Here is a 21,996-nt window from a genome sequence, read left to right as displayed (position 1 = left end):
GCGGATCTCTGTGAGTTCGAGGCCAGCCTGGTCTACAAGAGCTAGTTCCAGGACAGGCTCTAAGAAAGCTGCAGAGAAACCCTGTCTCGAAAAACCAAAAAAAGAAAAAAGAAAAAAAAGTTTTTCAAATATGGCCCGAAAATGGTGGGACCAGTTTTATTCAGCGAATCGCAGAATCAACACTCTTTAGATGTAGTCCCACAAAATTAATTTATAAAAATCTGAAGTCCGCAGTTCTACGGAAACCCACAGAACAGTATTTCCTCAACATCTATCTGCCTTTTGGATCTGCCCGAGAACGTGAAAAACACACCAAATCTCCATCAGCGCTAGCTCAGAGGTCTTCATAGAGACGCCCGGCACTAGCGTTCTGCTTCTTTAAGAGGCGGTCCGGAGTTTTGCCCTACGCGGAAACGGCTTCCCGCGCACACTCTGCGCATGCCCGGAGTCACGCGGTCAAAGGACTTGCCCCAGAAGGCAAGATGGCGACCCATCCTACGGCGAGACGCTCCTCCCAGCATGCCTAGCGGCCGGGCCGGAGCCGAGACGGAGTGATGGGGATCCGGTGGGACCCTGCGAGTGGCCGGGTTTGAGGCGCAGCCGCGGGCCTGGGCGTTGGACGCTCGCCCGAGAGCCGAAATGGAGACGTGGCGCTGTGTGCGGAGGGGCTACGGCCGCTGTGTGGCGGGGCGAGGCCGGTCAGTCGCGGCGGGAGGGAGGAGGAAGGGGCGGGCGGCCCGGGGCGGGGCGCGGGAGGGAGTGAGGAAGGCGGAGGAAGGGGGTCCGCGGCGGGGACGCGCCTGGCGGCGCCGAGGGAGAGGTAACGCGCGGGCGGCTGGCCGGGCGGGCGGCGGCCTCCGGGGTCCGGTTGGCCTCGCGCGGCCCCCATGCTCGCCGCCACCCGCGCGCGAGGCCCGGCCTGGAGGGAGGCCGCGCGCCCCGGGGTGGCTGGGTCAGCGCCCTCTGCTCGCAAACTTCGGTCAGGCGGAGGCCAACTTTGCTCGGCACCCTCAAGTTCTCACTCCATCCTGAGTGTTTTTCTCGAAGTTCATTCATTGAGAGTCGGGCTCTATGGCTCACTCCTGTAATCTCAACTCCCAGGAGGCTGAGGCAGGAGGGTAGCTGTGAATTTGAGGGTGGCCAGGATTAGACTGAAACTCCGCCCCCCCCCCAAAAAAAAACTTGGAATTTTAAAGCGCCACAGTACATACTGCCCCTATTAATGTCACCCCAAATAGTGCCCGCCGAATCTTAGATTTGATGCCCTGGTTGTGTTTTTCTCTAATAAACTTTAAAGACTTAGGTGTTAAGATTCCAAAGGTTTGTGTAACCTTTCAAACCGTCTGGTGTGCCACGCGTGGGAAATAGCACAGCATCACTACATAAGCCGTTGGGATCCGCCAGCTCCGTCATGCCTGGTTCCTCTTGGCAGTTGTGAGTGCCAACTGTGTGCCAGGCATCGTGCTAGGTAGTCCGTTGGGTAGAGTTGGGGCTTAAGGTGAATGGAGAGGTTCTGGCCTTCAAAAAAGGATAGTGGTGTAGGAAGTGAAGTAGCCACATACCAAGACAGGAAACAAGTTCCAGCACCAGGAAGGTTGCAGCAGGATTAAGGATTAAGAGTTCAGGACCAACTTGTCCCGCATGGTACCCTGTCTCCGAAGGGGAAAAAAATTGTTTTTGCTTCTTTTTTTTTTTTTTTTTTTTTTTTTGCAGGAGACAACAGGGTTTCTCTGTAACCCTGGCTGTCCTGGAACTCTTTCTGTTGACCAGGCTGGTCTTGAACTCAAATATCCACCTGCCCTCTGCCTTCTGAGTGCTGGGATTGAAGGTGTGTGTCGCCATGCCTGGCTCAAAAAAGTTCTTTTTGGATTTTAAAAATAAAAAGGTCCAGGTGCTGAGATCCTTACGAATGACTTTGATAGTCAGTGCCCATGCTGTGCTTTTAACTATTTACAGTCAATTTGGTTTAGAGAGCCGTTCGAGATATAAGTTTCAGATATATACTAATCAAAGCTAAATAGTTTCAAATGAAAGCTAGCATTGATAAGGAAATGCAACTTCTGCAGACTCCCACTAGCGATAGTAGGTGTTGACACAGGAACCCAAGGGAATGGAGTCCTCTGAGTCCCCAGGCAGAGGATGCAGCGAGAAGTCAAGTTTAGTACTTTTTGAGAACTTGAGAGCAGCATGTGCGTTAAACAGAAGCTTGGTGAACGGGGAAGATGGCTCAGTTGGTTAAATGCTCGTTGTCCAGCACAAGGACCTGAGTTGGAACCCCTAGCAACCATGTAAAAAGTGGGAGTGGTGTCACCTGTTCATAACCCCAGTGTTGGGGAGGCAGGAGCAGGAGGCTCCCAGAGCTTGCCGATCTGCTAGTCTAGACAACTCAATAGTTGCAGCTCCCAAGTTCAAGGAGAGAGCTTGTCTCAGAATCCAAGATCAAGAACAATAGAGGAAGACACCTGCCATGAACCTCTGGCTGTGCACACACAAGCACATGTAACTTCACACACAGGAAACAGTCTTATTGTACTTTGCTAAAATTGATGCCATTGAGTTTGGGTATAGATGGATTCCTGGTAAATGAATAGTCCTTATGCTCTTTAATTTCCCCCCGGGGCTGTGTGATTAAGAACGAGGACAGAATGGAAAAACATGTTCTCCACCCATTAGTTAGTAAGGGAAGTAAGTAGATTTATCAAGTCAGAACCCTTTCACAGATTTTAGATTTTAGCTTTACCAGTATTTGGGAAGAATTTAACTTTGGTATAAAAGTACTGTTCCAAAACATGTTTTTACTATAAATCGTTAGACGGAAACACGCTTTTACATTATAATATATGTATCATATTGAACTGTTAGGTTTGTTATGGGTTTGTCTGTTTAGTTTTTGAAATCTAAACATAGGTTTTTTTGGTGGACTAACTTCTCAGTTGGATTGTGGATGAACTTTTTGGGGTGTCTGTGGTGTCTGGTGTTTTCTTGTTGAGTATTTAGAATGCCATCCTTGGTTGTTTTGGGGAGAACGTTGAGGTATTGGTGCTGATAGTTAAACAGGAGTGCTTTCCTCTTCATTCTTACATGCACTTTTGTCTCCGTGACGGCGTCAGATCCCGGAACTGGAGTTAGAGACAGTTGTGAGCTGCCTTGTGGGTGCTGGGAATTGAACCCAGGTCTTCTGGAAAAGCAGCTATCTCTCTAGCCCAAAGTTTGTTTTGTTTTTATTTTGTTTGTTTGGTTGGTTTTTTAAGTTTGTTTTTTGGGGTTTGTTTGTTTGCTTGTTTGTTTGTTTGTTTGAGACAGGGCTTCTCTGTGTAGCCCTGGCTGTCCTGGAACTCACTCTGTAGACCAGGCTGACCTCAAGCTCAGAAATCCACATGCCTTTGCCTCTGCAGTTCTGGGATTAAAGGTGTGTGTCATTACTCATTGGCCATTCTTCACAGATTTAGAAGTAAATTTAAATATGAGATGACATCTTACCTGTAGAAAATAGATTTGGATTTTATGAACTATAGCTGAACAAAAAGTGGTACCTCAAGGAGTGTCTTTATTTCTTCCAGGTACTCCATGTTTTCCTATCCCCTGAAGAGTTGGGGTCGAGACTGGAGCACACCGTGGGAGGATCTGCAGAGGTATTGCTGGAACAGACACATTTCCAGTTGTCTGAGGTGGCCTGGACACTACTCACGTGCGCCTTACCCATACTTGAGCAGCAGGCATTTCTCACTGAACTGCAGACCACCTCTTCTGGTTGACTCTGGGACTCAGTTTCAGTTCTATAATTGGAGACCTGACCATCTGCACAACACATCCTTGTTCCATCTCTCCAGTTACGTCATGAGCTCTGACAGAGATGAGCCCTCATCCAAACGAAGAAAGCGCCATGGTAAAGGAGATGTTTATCTTGGTAAAGGGACAGACCGAATGATAGGCTAAGTTGAAGCCATCATATCTAACCCTGAAGCCGTCTTCCATATCTTAGTGATGTGCTTATTTTTAGCCAGAAGTGACTGTGTTAGGGCTGGTGTCTTTATCTTCAACTGTGTCTCTTTCTGTTCATGTAGAAAAGGACCCTGAGACTGTATCAGTATATATGAGTAGATTTATATAGTTTATGTAGGTACTTAAGTAAGTAGGCTATATAAGAATATAAAAGTAGAAAATGACTCTACTGATTGAATAACAGTAGAAAACAGAAGTAGATAAAGACACAAAATCTAAGAACAGTTTTCATGTCCAGCAGTTTTTGAAGTCTTGGATGATTTAGAGATTAAATTGGCAGTGGAAGTCGCTGATCTAAAAATATTTAATTTTGTGTTTTCATTTTAATAGTAACTATATAATATAAAAGATTTTTTATTAGAAATAATCGTAAGTAGAATGATACAGGGTAAGATTTCAGCTTGTTAAATCTGTATTTCCTTAATTAGAGTCTATAAGTAGGTTACATAAATATTTTCCTTCTTTTTTTTTTTTTTTCTTCAGTGCAAGGGATTGAACCCAGCATCTTGTACTTGATCTGCCACTGAACTAAATGCCCAGTCCTAAAGAGACTCAAGAGAGAGTCAGAATTATTACCTTTGAGAAACTGAGCCGTATCTTAGTCAACTTTGTGGAACTCTTAAAAAATACATTGATTCCGTCTACTTTTCTCGTGCTGTTTTACTCCTAGACAGCTTGTGTACTCCCACCCCACTCTCATCCCAGTGTGTAGTGAGGTGTGTAAGAGCTCAGATCGCCTTTCTTACTGAACCTTACAGGAGGCTGCGTGGGAGCCTGGTGTAGGGAGCTGAAGCAGAGGTAGAAGAACTGAAAGGTAGCTCCTGAGCCCTTAGGGTTCAGGCTCCTTGTTCTTCCTTACCAGAAAGTCCTCTGGGGAATTCACCTGGGTCCCAAGGCAGAAATGATTAATTGCTACAGTTACAAAGAGCTAGTTCAAATAAACACACATGTAAGTAGACGCTAAGTCCTTGGCAATGGAAATCTGTGTGTGTAATAGGTAACAAGTAGTCCTGTGTAGACGTTGGAACCAGGTCCTCGGAAGGACCCACTTGTGCATCTATGTGTTTGCTGCTCATCAGGCCTACTGCAACCTTTGGTAATCTGTGCGCTCCCAGATGGCATCCTGACATGCAGCGTAAGCGTGGTAATGTTAGGAAGCACTCCCTGCCCTCATGTATGCCCTGCCACTGTGCCATGAGCTTGGAAAGGTCACCTAAAACTCCTCGGCTTTCTAGTGTAATAAATGACACCTAATTTGAATGTCTGTTCAGGACAAAATGAGGTATGTCGACATTTTTGGCTTCATAGTGACTACTCAGAAAATTGTGGTGGTTGTGTTTCTCAGAAATGGATGGGGAGTTACATTTATAACTGATAATCTCTGATTGCTATCTGACTTTTTATTTGTCCATTCTTCCTAGGTGTTGAGAATAAGGAAAAGGCTCTTCATTAAGCCACTTATGTGACTTCCGATATTTCACTAATACTTTACAATCAAGAGAACAGCATTACTAATTTGCCTATCACTTTAAAGTATTTGAAGGATTTGTGTGACACAATTATGACTTTTTAATTAGGCGCCCCACTACCTGCTCATGCCCAGTACTTACTTTCTCTGACTCATCTCTCTTCTCTGCTGTGATCACCCTGTTCCTCCTGACATGGAAGGTATATAAGCTTTTGCAGTGTGAATTTGTTGTAACTATGTGATGGCCAGAGACTCACTGTGTCAGTGGTTTGGAGGAAGTCCTCCATGGAGCCTAGCATTTGAACACTCTTGCACCTGTTTAGTAAAAAAAATGTGGTCAGGATGACATGTTCCCCCTCAGCAAAGATTTGGTTTTCCAAAGGGCTCCTTAACCTGTAGAAGTTCGAAAGCCATGACAATTAACCAAGTATCCACTTGCCCTGGTTATTTAAGAAGAACCATTACAAAGTCATTAATAATAATCTTGATGTATTTTTTTTTCTTTTTTTTTTTTTTTTTTTTTTTTTTTTTTTTTTTTTTTTTTTTTTTTTTTTTGGTTTTTCGAGACAGGGTTTCTCTGCAGCTTTTTTAGAGCCTGGCCTGGAACTAGCTCTTGTAGACCAGGCTGGCCTCGAACTCACATAGATCCGCCTGCCTCTGCCTCCCGAGTGCTGGGATTAAAGGCGTGCGCCACCACCACCCGGCTCTTGATGTATTTTTATGTACACTCTGTACATATAAGAAACAGCGAATGAGTGTTCTAAACATTCATTTTTTTATATTTCATCACAGTAGTGACAGGATGGTGCTGTAGTGGGGTTGAAAGCTGACACATCGCGGGATGGAGCCCTTCCATCTTATGAAGACTTAAGTCTGTGCCATGGGACACCCCCAGTTTGTGATTGGGGTCCTGTAACTGTCAGTGTATCTGTGGAGCTAATACTGTTACCTTTAATCTTAAGCCTTTGGATGGGATTCTCCATATTCAGTGCAGGATAGGGAAGCGTTAACTCCTTTTGCTCATCCAGGCACGAGGCTGCTTTGGGAAGAATTCTCAATTGTCAAAAGATTTTTCTCTATTTTGATTTTGTTTCTTTCCACTTTTTTCTAAGCCCTTCCCTTAGCATCTTCATACCATCAGCTTCCTCTTCCCATCCAGTTCTCACTGATTGTGCCGATTATCCTCTCTCTGGTCAAAAGCTAATCCCTCCATGCATCAGGTGGATACTTAGATACCGAGGAGAGTAACCTGCTATAACCCCCATAACGTACTATATTGGCAGCTGATAGAGTGTATGGATATTCTGACTGTGAACACCTTGTCATTGTAGAAGACTATTTTAAAACAGTATTTTTTTCACTCTGCATGTAAATTAACTGTTCCCATGTATTTCCTTTTTGGTTTGGTTTTGGAGACGGACTCACATTGTAGCTCAGGTTGGCCTTAACTCTTGACAGTCCTCTTGCCTTGTCCTCCTGAGTGTTGGAATTAGAGGGGAAAGCCTCATGCTCAGGCAGCTCCAGTTAGAATTTTAGGCTTTGTAATCTAATGGCATGAAAACCCGCATGCAGGATAGAGGAATCTAGTCTGTGGGTCTGTGGGTCAATCTGTCGTTTACCCTCTGCATGCTCGGCCAGCCACCTCCAGTCTGTTAGGTTTTTTCCTCATTGTTGAGCTTGTAGGTTAACTAAATGTTTCTCTTTTTCTCATGGCTTCCATGACACTAAACACATCCTCACTAATGTGACATAAGACATGGGATCAAAGATGAATGTACTTACTCACTTTTTTTTTTGGCACTAGGCAGTGAACCCACTTGTCAGATAAGTGCTCAACCACCAAGTAATTACCAGCCCTTGTTTGTTTGTTTTGTTTTATCTCACAACGAGCAGGGCAAGCTGTCCTTGAACATCGCACATTGGCCAGGCTAACCCTGAACTTTTGATCCTCCTGTTTCAGCTTTTCAAGTGCTGGTACTGAGTGCAGGCCTGGATATGAATACATACATACCACACACATGCACCCTGTGTGCCCCTGGGCTTGAATATGAGTTTGTGTGTGTATACATTTACGCATATGCACCCTCAGAAAATGATAATTTCTCAGTTGAGAAATATCTGTAATTACAGAATCTTCTTTTTTTTTTTCCTTCGAGACAGGGTTTCTCTGTTGTTTTGGAGCCTGTCCTGGATCTAGCTCTTATAGTCCAGGCTGGTCTCGAACTCACAGAGATCCGCCTACCTCTGCCTCCCGAGTGCTGGGATTAAAGGCATGTGCCATCACCGCCTGGCAGAATCTTGTATTTTCTTTTCCACTTTGATTGATTTTTCAGAGATTACTGTCTTTGCAGATTATGACCTACAGTACATTCCTGGTGGTTGTATGCAAGGCTGATTAAGCAGCCTCTGCCGTTTGTCTAGCACATTCTGTAATGCCATGCTAACTTTTGTTGTATCCTAGATGACAAGGATCCCTGTATGTAACAACTCATATTGTTCATTCTGTCCACACTTCCCCAGTTTCACGTTTTAGACACTAAACGCCGTTCCCACAGTTATTCTATATAGCCCTCCATTCATGAATAGACCAAAATTCTGAACTAAAGTAACTGATGATCTTGATATGGAATGAAATGTGCTGGGAGATCATCTCTGGAAAGCTAGCTCTGGAGGAATCTCTCATTGCAATAAAGAATGCTAAGCATGACTGATGGAAGCCTTCTTAACCAGAGACAAATGAGGAAGTACAGCCTCCAGGAAGATATGCTAGCCTCAGTCAGCACATGGGTTTGATGCCTGGGCAGCCCACCTGAGCACAGCCCACGTGGGGACTGTTGTGTTGCTCTCTCCAAGGGGAAACGTACTCATTAGCTGTGAGAGAGTTTTTGTGTACATGAAACTGTCTGGTCTCCTTTTGATTGATTCTTTTATATTTTGTCCAATATGTTTTAACAGGAACAATAAAAAGGAATTGGGAGTATTTATGTAGCCATAATAAAGAAAAAATGAAGGACGGAGAAGACAAGAATGCCGACTCCACGTGTGAGGACAGTGAAGGAAAGTTTGACTTTTCAGTGATGTCTTACAATATCCTCTCCCAAGACTTACTGGAGGATAACTCGCACCTCTACAGACACTGCCGGCGTCCAGTGTTACACTGGAGTTTCCGGTTCCCCAATATCCTGAAAGAAATCAAACATTTTGATGCAGATGTAAGTGTGAAGCCGTGTCAGAGCTTTTATTCTGAGGGCAGTGTGGTTGATTGTGCATTCCTGGGCAGTGTCTTAGTGAGTGTTGTTTGGGAAGGGGGAGCTCTTGTTAGCCAGGTGTGGCTTCCTTGTTAGTGGTCACTGATAGAATTAATCATCTAGCTCTTTTTTCTTTATGTATGAGTGTTCTATCTGCATGTCTGCCTGCATACCAGAAGAGGACACCAGATCTCATTACAGATGCTTGCAAGCCACCTTGTGGGTGCTGGGAATTGAACTCGGGACCTCTGGAAGAGCAGCCAGTACTCTTAACCGCTGAGCTGTCTCTCCAGCCTCTCACCTAGCTTTTATTATTATTATTATTGTTGTTGTTGTTGTTATTGTTGTTATTGTTATTATTATTAAATATGAGATCATTTTACTTTCCTATCTTTGATTTTTATAATTCTATCAAATTTTCTATGTTGATCTTTTCAAAATAATAATAATGCACTTTGTACAAATTTTTATGTCTTAAAAAATCTTTATCTAGGTGCTGGAGAGATGGCTCAGAGGTTAAGAGTACTGACTGCTCTTCCAGAGGTCCTGAGTTCAATTCCCAGCAACCACATGGTGGCTCACAGCCACCTATAATGAGATCTGGTGCCCTCTTCTGGCATGCAAGCATACATGGAAGGAATGTTGTTGTATACATAATAAATAAATAAATCTTTAAAAAAAAAAAAAAAAAAAAAAAAAAAAAAAATCTTTATCTATGTATACTTATTGTAACATTTGAAAGTGAAAACTATGGAGCACTTCCCATATTACTTAAAACAGTACCATGCTAAAATCTTTAATTTTCTTAAGTTGGACAGGGTAGGAGGTTTCATTATGACATTTACATATGTGTATAAAATATACGTTGAAGAATTTACATTTTAATGGAATCCCCATATAGTTCTTAAACACAGTGAAGTTTGGAAATGAGTATATACATCTGAAGTACAAATTTATATGAGAGAAGTTTGACAGTAACACGGTAGTTTAGGATAGCTGAGTTTAAGTTCTGGCATAAAAGTTAAAATGGTCCAAGAAAGCGTCTCTTAAAACTTTAGGGAGGATTGACACCCAGGTGGCACCTCGAAGCTCCTGTGGCTGATGCTCACCTGGTGCTGCTGATGTCTCATTAACTAAGGACATGTCCACATGCAGCCACATGCGCCTTCGAAACTGGCTGTGGTCCAGTTCTCATTTCCCATGCGATCTCAACCAACTGCAGAAGAAATTTTAATTGAATTTAACTTTATCAAAATAAGACTATGGAAATTGAGTTTTCTTCACCTAGCTTTTCAAAAGAGCTGAAAGTTTTTAAGTGTGATCAACTTTGAGAATCAGACAAAGCATTTTCAGCAAAAATATTGGTCTTGAAATTTCAATAATTTGTGCAAAAATTCATCTGCGTGATAAGATGATAGCATTTAAAGAATGCCAATTGCTTTTTTCATTTGAGACAGGACCTCTGATAGCTTTCACTGGCTTCAAATTTTCTAGTAGCCTAGGATGACCTTGAACTGGTTTTCCTGTCTACCTATCAAGTGCCAAGTGCAGCTATTTTGTTTTGTTTTGGGCAGGAGGGATGCTGGAATGAAACCAACCTTAGGAAAGGACCCACAGGGCTGGAGAGACGGCTTAGTGGTTAAGAACACTGGCTCTTCTTCACCTCCCAGCCCCTACATGGCACCTCACAGCCATCTGTGTCTCCAGTTCTAGGGGATCTGACACCCTCTGCTGGCCTCTGTGGGCACCACAGAAACATGGTGCACAGAAATTCAGGCAAAGCATTCATAGCTAAAGTAAAAACAAAATCTCAAAAAAAAAAAAATCTTTCTAAAGAAAGTATCTCAGCCAGATATGGTAACATATGTCTGTAACCTAGCACATGGCTGAGACAGAAGGACCACTCTGAGTTCAAGACTGCTCTGGGTTAGATAGTGACACCTAAGAGCTTAGTCAGGATGAACATGGAAAGTCAGGAAAAATAGCCTCATATATATACAATACAAAACAATTCTTTCAGGAAATAGACCGTTTTGAATGATAAGAATGCTATCTATCCCATATGAGTGTAGGCTATGGTTTTGAGATAATTAGAAGATGTTTAGAAACATATTTCTTGTGACATAGAGTATTTGAGAGCAATGATTTTTTTCTTTCCTTTTTTTTCCCCTGTGTTTTTAAGGCAAGGTTTCTATGTAGCTTTGGAACCTGTCCTGGACTAGCGCTTGTAGACTAGCCTGGCCTCCAAGTCATAGAGGCCTGCCTCTGCCTCCCGGGTTTTGGGATTAAAGGCTTGCGCCCAGCAATAATTTTTTTTAAAAAATTAAATTAAAAAACCGAGGCAGTGGTGGCGTATACTTTTTATCATTTAAGCATTTGGGTGGCAGAGGCAAGCAGATATAAGAGTTCAAGGCCAGACTGGTCTACAGAGTGAGTTGCAGGACAGCTCGGGCTACACAAAAAAACCTTTTCTTGAAAAAACAAACAAAATTAAAATAAGGAAGAACATTAATTTATCCTAAAAATAAGAAAAGGTATATATGTCACTTTGATTTCTACGCTGTCAGATTTAAATAGAATTTATATTTGCATCTGTGTGTTTTAATTTAAACCACTGTTTTCTTCAAGGTGCTTTGTCTGCAGGAAGTTCAAGAAGATCATTATGGAACAGAAATCAGGCCAAGTCTGGAATCACTGGGTACAATGGAACCTTTATTTACCTTTCCAGTCTTATTCTTTCAGAGTTTTACATTATTAAAATGTAATTTTTAAACAGAAGATGCTATGTTTGGGTATAGCTTTTATTCATTCATATGTTTATTTATGTGTATTTGTCTTTTGAGACAGGGTTTCTCTATGTAACAGCTCTTGCTGTTCAGGAACTCACTTTGTAGACCAGGCTGACCTCCAACTCTGAGATCCACCTGCCTCCTGAATGCTCGCATTAAAGGTGTGTGCCTCCACTGACCAGCTTTTTTTTTTCTTTTTTTAACTTTTTAAGATTTATTTATTTTTATATATGTAAGTTTTGCCTACATTCTTGATCCATGGAGATTAGAAAGGGGTGCCGGATGTCCTGGAACTGGAGTTGCAGGTGGTTGTAGCTACCATATGGGTGCGGTACACCAAACCTGGGGCCTCTGGAAAAGCAGCAAGAGCTCTTAACCACTGAGCCATCTCCCTGTCTCTAGAGATAACTTTTAAATTTATTATTTTATGTATGTGGATATTTTGCCTGCATGTCTGTCTGTGTACCATGTGTGAGGCCCAAGCCTGTGGAGACCAGAAAAGGGCACGTGGTACTAGAGCTAAACACAGGTCCTCTTTAAACAGACAGTGTTCTTAACTGTTGAGCCATCTCCAGGCCCTTTGGGATAACTTAGTTTTGAAAATGCGATAGCTATTCCCAAATGTCTAGCAAATATTGAGGCATTTCTGCTGCAAGTTTCACATTGATCTGATCTTAAAAGGGAAGTGTTCCCAGGAGGGCACTGTCAGGGACCAGGCCTCCTACTTCACCAATAGACTTTACCATGGCCTAGCAGATGAAAGATAAAGCCTTGTCTCATGAAGAATCCTCTAGAATTTGATTTATAGATGAGAAATATGAAAAATGTGCCCACATGGCATTCATTTAGCAGGCACTTTCTGAGTGCCTGCCTGTACTTCAGCTATTCTAGCAAGTGGACACAAGGCTGGTCTCAGCAGCCGGCCTCCTCCTTAGTAGGATGTGTATAAGTGAACAGCAAGCAAGGAACGCAGAATGATTGGACAATGTGAAGTCTGAACAAAGATTTGGAGTGGGTGAGGGTCAAGCTGTATCTAGAGCATTCTAGCCAGCAGAACTAGCAAAGGAAAGGCTCCAATGTTGACATGGATTCGGGCAATATGGTCCACAGAGAGTGGGATGGGGAAAAGGGACAAAAAGATCAGAATAAATTACTGTAAGGCTGGGCTGGAGAGATGGCTCAGAGGTTAAGAGCACTGACTGCTCTTCCAGAGGTCCTGAGTTCAATTCCCAGCAACCACATGGTGGCTCACAACCATCTGTAATGAGATCTGGTGCCCTCTTCTGACCTGCAAGTATACATGCAAGCAGAACACTGTATATGTAATAAATAAATAAATCTTTTAAAAAAATTACTGTAAGGCTTTACTATAATTGTTATGACTGAGTTGGAGGGTTGAGTCTGCTAATAAAGAAGCCTACTAGGCATGCTGGTTTTGAGACAAGGCCTTGCTATATGACTCATAATTCACCTGCCTCCTTCCAAATGCTTGCATTACAAGTGTGGGAGCGTGCTCCCTACTTGGAGTTAGACGTAAGGTGTGTGGTGTGGTGGCCTCGTTGTAATCCCAGCACTAAGGATGCTGAGGCATTAAGATGAGGAGTTCAAGGCCATTTGGAGTTACATGGTAAATTCAAGGATAGCCTAAGATCCATAGTGAGTCCCTGTCTCTGCAGACCCTTGGGCTGGGAATTTAGATCCATGGTAGAGTGCCTGCCTAGCATGTGTGGGGCCTTGAGCTTGATCCCCAACACCTCTCCTACCACCAAAAGAGAAAGAAAAAAAGAAATAAGATATTACAGAATTTATTTTTTAATATTTATTTATTATGTATACAATATTCTGTCTGTGTGTATGACTGCCGGCCAGAAGAGGGCACCAGATCTCATTACAGATGGTTGTGAGCCACCATGTGGTTGCTGGGAATTGAACTCAGGACCTTTGGAAGAGCGGGCAGTGCTCTTAACCTCTGAGCCATCTCTCCAGCCCCCCAGAATTTATTTTCTTAAGTGGTGTAATTAAAACAGTCTTAAGCTAGCTGGGCCCATGGTCTCCCCTGACATCCCTGGCTCTATAACTAAACTTTTTTTTGTTTTTTGTTTGTTTGGTTTTGTTTGTTTGTTTTGTTGTTATTTTTTGAGACAGGGTTTATGGGTGTCACTGTGGAGCCTGTCCTGGCACTTGCTCTGTAGACCAGGCTGGCCTCAAACTCACAGAGATCCACCTGCCTCTGCCTCCCGAGTGCTGGGATTAAAGGCGTGTGCCACTACCGCCTGGCTCCTAAACTTTGGTTTTAACACGTACTAGCATCCTGTCTTATAGAATATGCTTTGTCAAACATTGCTTTAAAATATTAAGAGGAATGTGCTTTGACATACAGTCTCTGTTTTCTAAATTCATTCCTTCTAGGTTATCACTGTGAATATAAGATGAAGACAGGAAGGAAACCTGATGGCTGTGCCATTTGCTTCAAACATGCCAAATTCTCACTCCTATCTGTGAACCCGGTGGAATTCTGCCGTCGTGACATTCCTCTGTTGGACAGAGACAACATTGGATTAGTGTTGCTCCTGCAGCCCAAGATGCCACATGCTGCCCCTCCCTCCATCTGTGTGGCTAACACTCATCTGCTGTATAACCCGCGGCGAGGCGACATTAAGCTGACTCAGTTGGCAATGCTGCTAGCAGAGATTTCTAGTGTGGCCCATCGGAAAGATGGCAGCTTCTGTCCCATCATCATGTGTGGTGACTTTAACTCTGTTCCTGGTTCTCCACTCTATAGTTTCATAAAGGAAGGAAAATTGAATTACGAAGGACTTGCAATTGGAAAGGCAAGTGCTCGCTTCATCTGGTAGGAAATAGGCTTCTGCCCATCAGAATGAGGGGAAGGGTCGTTGTGTGGCTGTGTGAAAACTACTGGGCAGTCCGGTAGATCACTGTGCTAAGATGGTATGGTTTCCTACAGTTACGAACACATGGCTCTGTTCATTTGGTTTGGTTTTGTCTTTCCACTTCTGGAAGCATTCTGTTTGAAGGAATTAGCTGGTAGACAGAACATGTTACAGGCAAAGATAACTTGAAAACCCCTTTCACGGGGATAAGAGAAGTTCTGTGTGCTGGACATGAGCAATATAGTTATTCAATAGTCATTGTATGAGCTTTCCTTTACATATGAATGTCTTCTTGCATAATGTGGAAATATGTTTATTATTCAGCTTTGAATTATTTTTATTTGGCTTTGGATGATATTTCCATGCTTCATTCTGCTTGTTTTAGATCATTTGGTTTTCAGTATTTTAACCAAAGTAAATCTTACACCAGCAGAATTTTCAAGGATAGTTTTAAATTTGGTTTGATCATAGCATTTGACACAATAGAAACTATATTACAGGTAGCAGAAAGGGTAAGGGAATGTTAATGGGAAAGCTGTAGATAGGTACATGCTCAAATGAGGAGTACATGCAAGTGAGAAACCTGTCATTTCCACTTGTAAATGACGGGTGCTTCTCAACTGTATTTGGATGGGCGTTTGTATCATTTATATAACATGAAGGATATTCTTATCATTTCTGATTACTTTTATTAAGATATAAAACTTTAATACATTAATTAGTTAAAGTCTATTCATGTAAGATGCCCACTGAAATTCTGTGCAGGTATCTGGCCAGGAACAGTCTTCTCGGGGACAGAGAATCTTATCTATTCCAATTTGGCCCCCAGACCTGGGCATCTCCCAGAGCTGTGTGTATGAGACACAGCAGGTTCCCAGAGCAGGAAAGACAGGTGAGTGTTTGCAGTACATTCTGGCCGGCTTCTGGGTGACAATCTTCCCTGCAAAGACAGGGGCTCAAATTTCAAAGTTTCAGTATCTTGGGCATGAATGCTCATGCATATAAATATAAATAGCTATTTGCTTGTCTTTTGATTAATGCACCCCAGATTTCCTTTTTAAGAGTTAAATTCCAGTGTTATTTATTCATGAATAACTTGTGTGTTGCCTTAGAATTGTCTTCATTCCCCCCCTCCCCCAATTCTGTAGACCATGGGATCAAACATGGAACCAGGCATTTAAACTAGACATACTGTGAATCTGGACCTAGAGAAGGCTGTAATAGGACAGACTAGAGCAAACCAGTGTGCACACTTGATTGACATGCTTCTCCCTGCTCTTTCAGACAGCGGTCTGACGGAGGCCCCGCTGGAGAAGACAGAGGTCGGAGTGTCGGCTGAAAAGTGAGTCACGCAAAAAAATTACCTCAGGAAACACTTGGGTACAAAATGAAGTTGATGCTGTTCTGTGCTGCAAAGGCTTCTGGGTTTAAGACAGATACTCATGAATTCCAGATCTGACTGCTGTTTTGTAACTGAGAATCAGGCATCCCAGTTCCATTTTGCTACATGGTTGTGAGGATTCAGGGAGCCAAAGCTTGGAAAGTAGTATTTCATGCTTGGCATGCTTAGGCAGTGTCTGGACACAGCACATGGGCCTGGACTGGCATGGGCTGGCCCAGGACCTTTGAAGTTTCCAAGAAAGTGACTTCCTGATTTCAGTGGGTCATTAGTCTTACCTTACTAAGTAGATCTCAGTTCACAGACAAAACGACCCAAACAGCATGCCATAGAGGTCATTGTCATTTTCTCTTGGACTGGTGGAAAACATCAGAAGAGAGAAGAAACCTGTATCATTTTAAAAAGAGCCGTGAATATTTGGGCTGATTGAGAAGTGGGTCTATGTTAATATATCAAGACAGACATATCTTGTCTAAGATTCTTAAGGTGTTTATCTTAGATTGTAACTCAGGTATTTTCAGCATTTAAATGTAGAGACCACATTAGCATATCTCCTTCAGTTTATTCTCATTCTTTTCACTTTCACTTTGTATGTGTTGTTTGAGGGGAAACATGTCTTTTTTATGTATTTATTTTTTATTTTATATACATAGGTAGGTGTTTTGCCTGCATGTATGTCTGTATGCAAGAATCAGATCCCCAGGAACAGGAGTTACAGACAGCTGTGAACTGCCCTTTGGGTCTCTGGGATATGAACCCAGGTCCCTTGGAAGAGCAGCCAGTGTTCTTAATCGCTGAGCCTTCTCACCAGCCCTGAGAAAACATTTTCTTATAAGAAATAACCTAGTAAGGAAAGAAGCCATTTTTAAAAAGTGAATTAAACATTTCAAATATATCAAAAACTCAGTGGCATAACAATTTATGGTTTTGAGTAATTAAATCTCTTACAAGGTTTTGCTGTGTAGCCCAGGCTAGCCTTGAGCTTTTGCCCTCCTTAGCCTCCAGAGAACTACAGTTATGCTCAGTGCTGCTGTGTCCATCCCCCAACTCTGGCATTCTGTGGGGTCAGTGTGTTTACACACAGCATTCGTCTCTAACCTGAAACACTGGAAGGTCGCAGCTTGAAGTACTTCTTAACATGCTTTTGTGTCTCATCGTGTAGCTCAGGCTAGCTCCAGCTTCCCACATGTGGGATAATAGACATGCTCCACCTTTCACATTAGTGCCTGTGAATGTCAGTCCTTAGACATTAAAAGTTGGAAGTTAGGGGCTTGGGTTTTTATTTGCTCTTTTTGTTATGTTTTTTGAAGTAAAGTTTCTCTTGTGTAGCCCTCACACTTGCTCTGTAAACCAGATTGGTGTCAAACTCAGAGAGCCTCCTGCCTACTAGGATTAAAGGCATGAGCCACCACTGCCTGGCTAGGTAGGGGTTTTTTTGTTGTTTGTTTTTGTTTTTTTGTTATTGTCTTTTGAGACACAGTTTCCCTATAGTCTTTTTTTTTAATATTTATTTATTATTATGCATACACAATATTCTGTCTGTATGCCTGCAGGCCAGAAGAGGGCAGCAGACCTCATTTACAGATGGTTGTGAGCCACCATGTGGTTGCCGGGAATTGAACTCAGGACCTTTGGAAGAGCAGGCAATGCTCTTAACCACTGAGCCATGTCTCCAGCCCCTCCCTGTAGTCTTGAAGCCTGTCCTGGAACTAGCTTTTGTAGACCATGCTGGCCTCAAACTCACAGAGATCTGCGTGCTTCTGCCTCCTGAGTGCTGGGATTAAAGGTGTGCACCACCAACGCCCAGCCAGGTAGGGTATTTTTAAGGAGTTAACCTGTGTTTATTGATTTAGGAGCTTACTAAAATCAAGGGCCACATTTTTTTAAATATTCATGTACATTGGTATTTGGCCTGCATTGTGCTGTGAGAGGCTGTTAGGTCCCCTGGAACCAGAGTTACAGACAGTTGTGAGCTGCTATGTGGGTGCTGAGAATTGAATCCGAGTCCTTTGGAAGAGCAGCCAGTGCTTTTAACTGCTGAGCTACATTTTTGTATGTCCCATAGCACCTAAAATGATGTATAGAATTTAATAGATGTTTGGTAAATGTTTGTTGAGTGAACTTAAGAATGTTCTAAAAATTTTTTTAATTTGCCTTTATAGCATAAATAGCTCTTAAAATTCATGACATTAGAAAATTATCTTTAACCCTTTTGTCTGTGACATGACATGTCTTTGCAATAGTAAATGTGAGCCACTCTGGCAGCTGTCCTGAGAGCAGCAGAAGCATGTCAGGCCTATGGGTTCTTTGCCAGCAGAGATCCAGAAGGTCCTGAATAGCCCTGCATACTACTGCCCACTTAGAGCATCCTCAAAACCACAACCAAAACGTGCATGCTGTTTAGGAGTGTATGCTCATTATTTAAATGGAGGATCTCAAACATGTATAATTCTTTTTTTTTTTTTTTTTTTGGTTTTTCGAGACAGGGTTTCCCTGTAGTTTCTAGAGCCTCTCCTGGATCTAGCTCTTGTAGACCAGGCTGGTCTCGAACTCAGAGATCCGCCTGCCTCTGCCTCCCGAGTGCTGGGATTAAAGGCGTGCGCCACCACCGCACCGCCCGGCTAAACATGTATAATTCTAAGATCTAATTAACACATTGATTCTTTAGCTCTTACCCCATTTGGCATCATTTGCTGGGTTTTAGTTGCCATTGGCTTACATTCCTGTGTCGGCAAAGGAGCCTGGCATAGGATCTGGTTTGTTGAGTGACGCCCACCTCACACCTGTCCTAGCACTCAGGCGGCTGAGGCGGAAGTGTCGTGAGATGACCGGCCTGGCTGTGTCGTGAGAGTGAGGCCAGCCTAAGGTAAGCTCCACTCAAGCTTGAGCTATAATGTAGCCTTGTCTGAAAAACAAAATAAAAAGACTACACAGTGATGAAAAGTATCCGGGTTTAGTCCGGGAATAGAGTAGAAAGTTAATTTAGGTGAGAATTTTTCCTATGAAAATTCTGATGATACTGAGCCCTTCTCTCCTCTCTTTAGCGTGTCTTCACATCTCCAGCACCACTTCAGCTTGTCATCTGTTTACTCTCACTACCTTCCTGACACTGGGCTTCCAGAGGTGACCACCTGCCATTCCCAGAGCGCCATAACTGTTGACTATATTTTCTACTCTGCAGAAAAGGAGGACGCTGCTCGGGGTCCAGGTGAGGAGTAGTGGAGCCCCAACTCCTAGAATGCAGACAGGGAGAACCTTAGTTCTCCTCAGTACAGAGGTGAAGGTCTGGTTGTAGAAGGGAGATGGGAAAACCACGGGTGCAGCGCACACGTCCTGACCGCCTACAGAGAACAAGGCAATAAAGCACCCCATGGCAAATTCTTACAGAGTGCATCCTCAGGTGGTCCTTCAGTGCCAGTCAGAGTCTGAGTTCTAAATCCAAGCCATCTGCTCTTCATGATAAATCCTGCCTTCCTGTGGCAGCACTGAGTCAGTGGTTCATTAGGTTAGAAAGTCATGCTGCCTTCCCTGCAGGGCCAGGCTGTGCTGGTCATGGTGACCTGAGGGAGGGAGCTGGCCACTGTTTTCAGACATGGAAGGAGGAGTCCATGTCCAGTGCAGCTCAGCAGGAAGTTAGGCTGAATACGCCAACTGAAGGACTTCACACAGAGCAGACATGAAGATAATTGGAAATCTGAAAACACTCGGGGAAACATCTGGAGTCCTAGACAAGGCAGACTCCCCACCCCCTTTTCTGATGCTGCTTCTCCCCGGTTAGTTCCTCCTGGGCATACCTTCTCAGTGACCTCAGTTCTGACTGAACCAACTCAAGTGTAGCTGCTCTCAGTTCACAGTAAGGTCTGGAAGCTGCCATGCCTACAGAGCTCACTAGATGGCAGGAGAGTACCAGGATCAGCAGCAGGTTATTTTCCACTTGAGGGGAGAATGAGTGGGCTCAAAGCAAGTCACTTTATCCTGCAGTCACCTTGGCAGCTGGCTCTAGGCAGTTAGAGTGGTTTGGTGGATCATTCTTAAGTGGTTCTCAATATCAAATTCCTTTGTTTTTCAAGACACAGTTTCTCTGTATAGCCCTGGCTCTCCTAGAACTCTGTAGGCCAGGCTGGCATGAACTCCTGCCTGCCTCTGCCTCCTGAGTTCTGGGACTAAAGGAGTGCACCACCACCACCCAGTACACATGCTTAACATTTTATTGCATTAATCTTTCAAAGGTGTAAATTTCATAAATTGAAATAGAAAAATTACCTGGTATAAATAGCATGAGTCTACGGATTTAGGATTATTAGTTATAACTTCACAAAACCTTATACTCTAAAATCTTCCATATTAGTTTTCTGCTAAACTTCAGGTTCTGTCTCACTGTTTAAAACAAACAACCTTGCCTGCTTAATGACTGTTTGACTAAATATGTGCTTCTTCAACCAGGAGCTGAAGTTGCTTTGGTTGGTGGCTTGAAACTTCTAGCTAGACTGTCGCTTCTTACAGAGCAAGACCTGTGGACTGTGAACGGGCTTCCCAATGAACACAGCTCCTCAGACCACCTGCCTCTGCTGGCTAAGTTCAGGCTGGAGCTCTGACTCAGTGCTCACGCGCACAGCTTCCTGTCTTCTCAGAGACTATGAAGATACTGTTTGCATGATATTCATTTTTGTGCTGTGGGATTCTGAACTTGCTTGAGCAAATTGGAAGGAACAAGTTTACAACAGCTTTTTAATGGAATATTTTTCTGACATCTGATGTCTAAACACTTTATTGTAAAAGATAGAAATAACGTTTAAGTCCTGTGTGAAGTTAACAGCATTTTTAAAATGTAGTTCCTCTCCTTGGCCCTCCAGCTACGAACTTAGTGCTCTTCAGTACATCCGGTGGACCTCCGGGACTAGCAGAGCTCAGGCGTTGCCTCTCATGGAGGTCTGGTTTCACTGGGAGAAGTCTGTGCTGTGCTATCAGTTCTTAGGAGTCACTGGCCTTTCAGTCACAAGTGTCCAGCCACAGTAGCTCCTTCAGAGGCTGATGGTGCTCTTGAGTTGTGCAACATGCTGACCCACTTCACTCCCATCCTGAGCTGTGGGATATGCCTGTACTTTGTTGGGGAAATACTTGAGAAATATAGGTCACTCTCATAAGAGGGCAAAGCCCTTAGCCAGCATGGTGGTACGTACCTTACATCTTAGCATTTGGGAAGTGGAGGCAGGATTAGCATTAAAAGCCAACTTTAGCAACATAGCAAGTTTGAGGCCTGGGCCACATGAAACCCTGTCTTAAAAAAACAAAAGCTGGATTGGTGGTGGCCCATGCTTTTAATCCCTGCACTCGGGAGGCAGAGGCAGGCAAATCTAGTTCAAGCCCAGCTTGGTCTACAGACTCCGTTCCAAGACAGCCAGGACTACACAGAGAAACCTGTATCAAAAAAAAAAAAAAAAAAAAGGTTCAAGTGCTTTATCTAAGCCCACTCCTGTCCTGTACAGGGGTTGCCCCAAGGAGAGCAGATGAGCCAGGTGCAGCCATGCACGTGTGTAGTGCTAGTAGCATCCAGGAGACAGGCAGGAGGAGCACTGCATGTTCAGGGTCAGCTGGGCTACACAGCAAGACCCTGACTCAAAGATAGACAAGAAGGTGGCAAACCCTGGCTTGTAACTGTGTCCCCTGTACTTCACTTTCTGTTTGGTGACAGTAGAAGACCCTTGGGTCAGGAGTGACATTTTGTTGACCCATTTTATATAAATTTTAGAAAACCAGTCTTTGGAAGGAAGTGGCAGCTCTACTCCTATTGTTGTTCATCTCTAGCGTAGGGAGGCACGGCTTAGGCCCCGGAGCTGCACACTCCACGCTTCCGCAGACTAACTGTAGGCCGCAGTGTTGAGCTTTCTGGTGCAGTGGTGCAGCAGTGCCCCACGGTGCTTACTCTGGGTGAAGCCTCACAGCAGGTCTGACAAGGCCTGTTAGCTACCCCTGTGCAAGTGTTGATAAACCTTTCAATGTAAGTAGAAATTCCCTCTGCTTTCTAAGATAGTAGAATCAGATTATAGGCATTTTTACTAAGTCCTTATAGTGTAGTAAATTACAAGTGTTTTCTACAGCGATTTTTATTAATAGAATGTTTTAAATTAGGCAGTAAGTCTGCAATTTAAATTTTTAAGTTATTTATTACAATTATTTTAGTCTACTAGATGACTGCCTC

The 21,996-nt window shown here is 43.3% G+C and overlaps 1 protein-coding gene across 4 annotated transcripts; it reads left to right on the top strand.

Annotated features, from left to right (window-relative positions):
* The first annotated feature begins 460 nt into the window (after positions 1–460).
* On the top strand, positions 461–21,156 carry Angel2 (angel homolog 2). Of its 4 annotated transcripts, none has more exons than XM_038349772.1 (9): positions 461–698; positions 3,561–3,886; positions 8,426–8,682; positions 11,347–11,416; positions 13,917–14,338; positions 15,164–15,290; positions 15,683–15,740; positions 18,842–19,005; positions 20,241–21,156. In XM_038349772.1, exons 1-9 carry the CDS (start codon positions 640–642, stop codon positions 20,390–20,392), a joined length of 1,635 nt encoding a protein of 544 aa, XP_038205700.1. In that variant the 5' UTR covers positions 461–639; the 3' UTR covers positions 20,393–21,156. The 4 variants fall into 4 exon arrangements, with proteins under 4 accessions (XP_038205700.1, XP_038205701.1, XP_038205703.1 ...); XM_038349773.1 differs by lacking the exon at positions 461–698 and adding an exon at positions 756–820; XM_038349775.1 differs by lacking the exons at positions 461–698; positions 3,561–3,886 and adding an exon at positions 4,544–4,718.
* Positions 21,157–21,996: the final 840 nt, after the last annotated feature.

Source organism: Arvicola amphibius, chromosome 12, assembly GCF_903992535.2.
Source record: "Arvicola amphibius chromosome 12, mArvAmp1.2, whole genome shotgun sequence".
NCBI classification, from domain to species: Eukaryota; Metazoa; Chordata; class Mammalia; order Rodentia; family Cricetidae; genus Arvicola; species Arvicola amphibius.
Note: the sequence above shows the minus strand (reverse complement) of the source record. Positions and strands in the feature narration are given on the sequence as shown.

Excerpts from the sequence above, each read along its gene's own strand:
- Angel2 (XM_038349772.1), top strand. The coding sequence starts at position 640 with ATGGAGACGTGGCGCTGTGTGCGGAGGGGCTACGGCCGCTGTGTGGCG. Across the intron at positions 3,887-8,425 it reads CAAACGAAGAAAGCGCCATG|GAACAATAAAAAGGAATTGG; the intron begins GTAAAGGAGATG and ends ATGTTTTAACAG. Across the intron at positions 11,417-13,916 it reads GCCAAGTCTGGAATCACTGG|GTTATCACTGTGAATATAAG; the intron begins GTACAATGGAAC and ends CATTCCTTCTAG.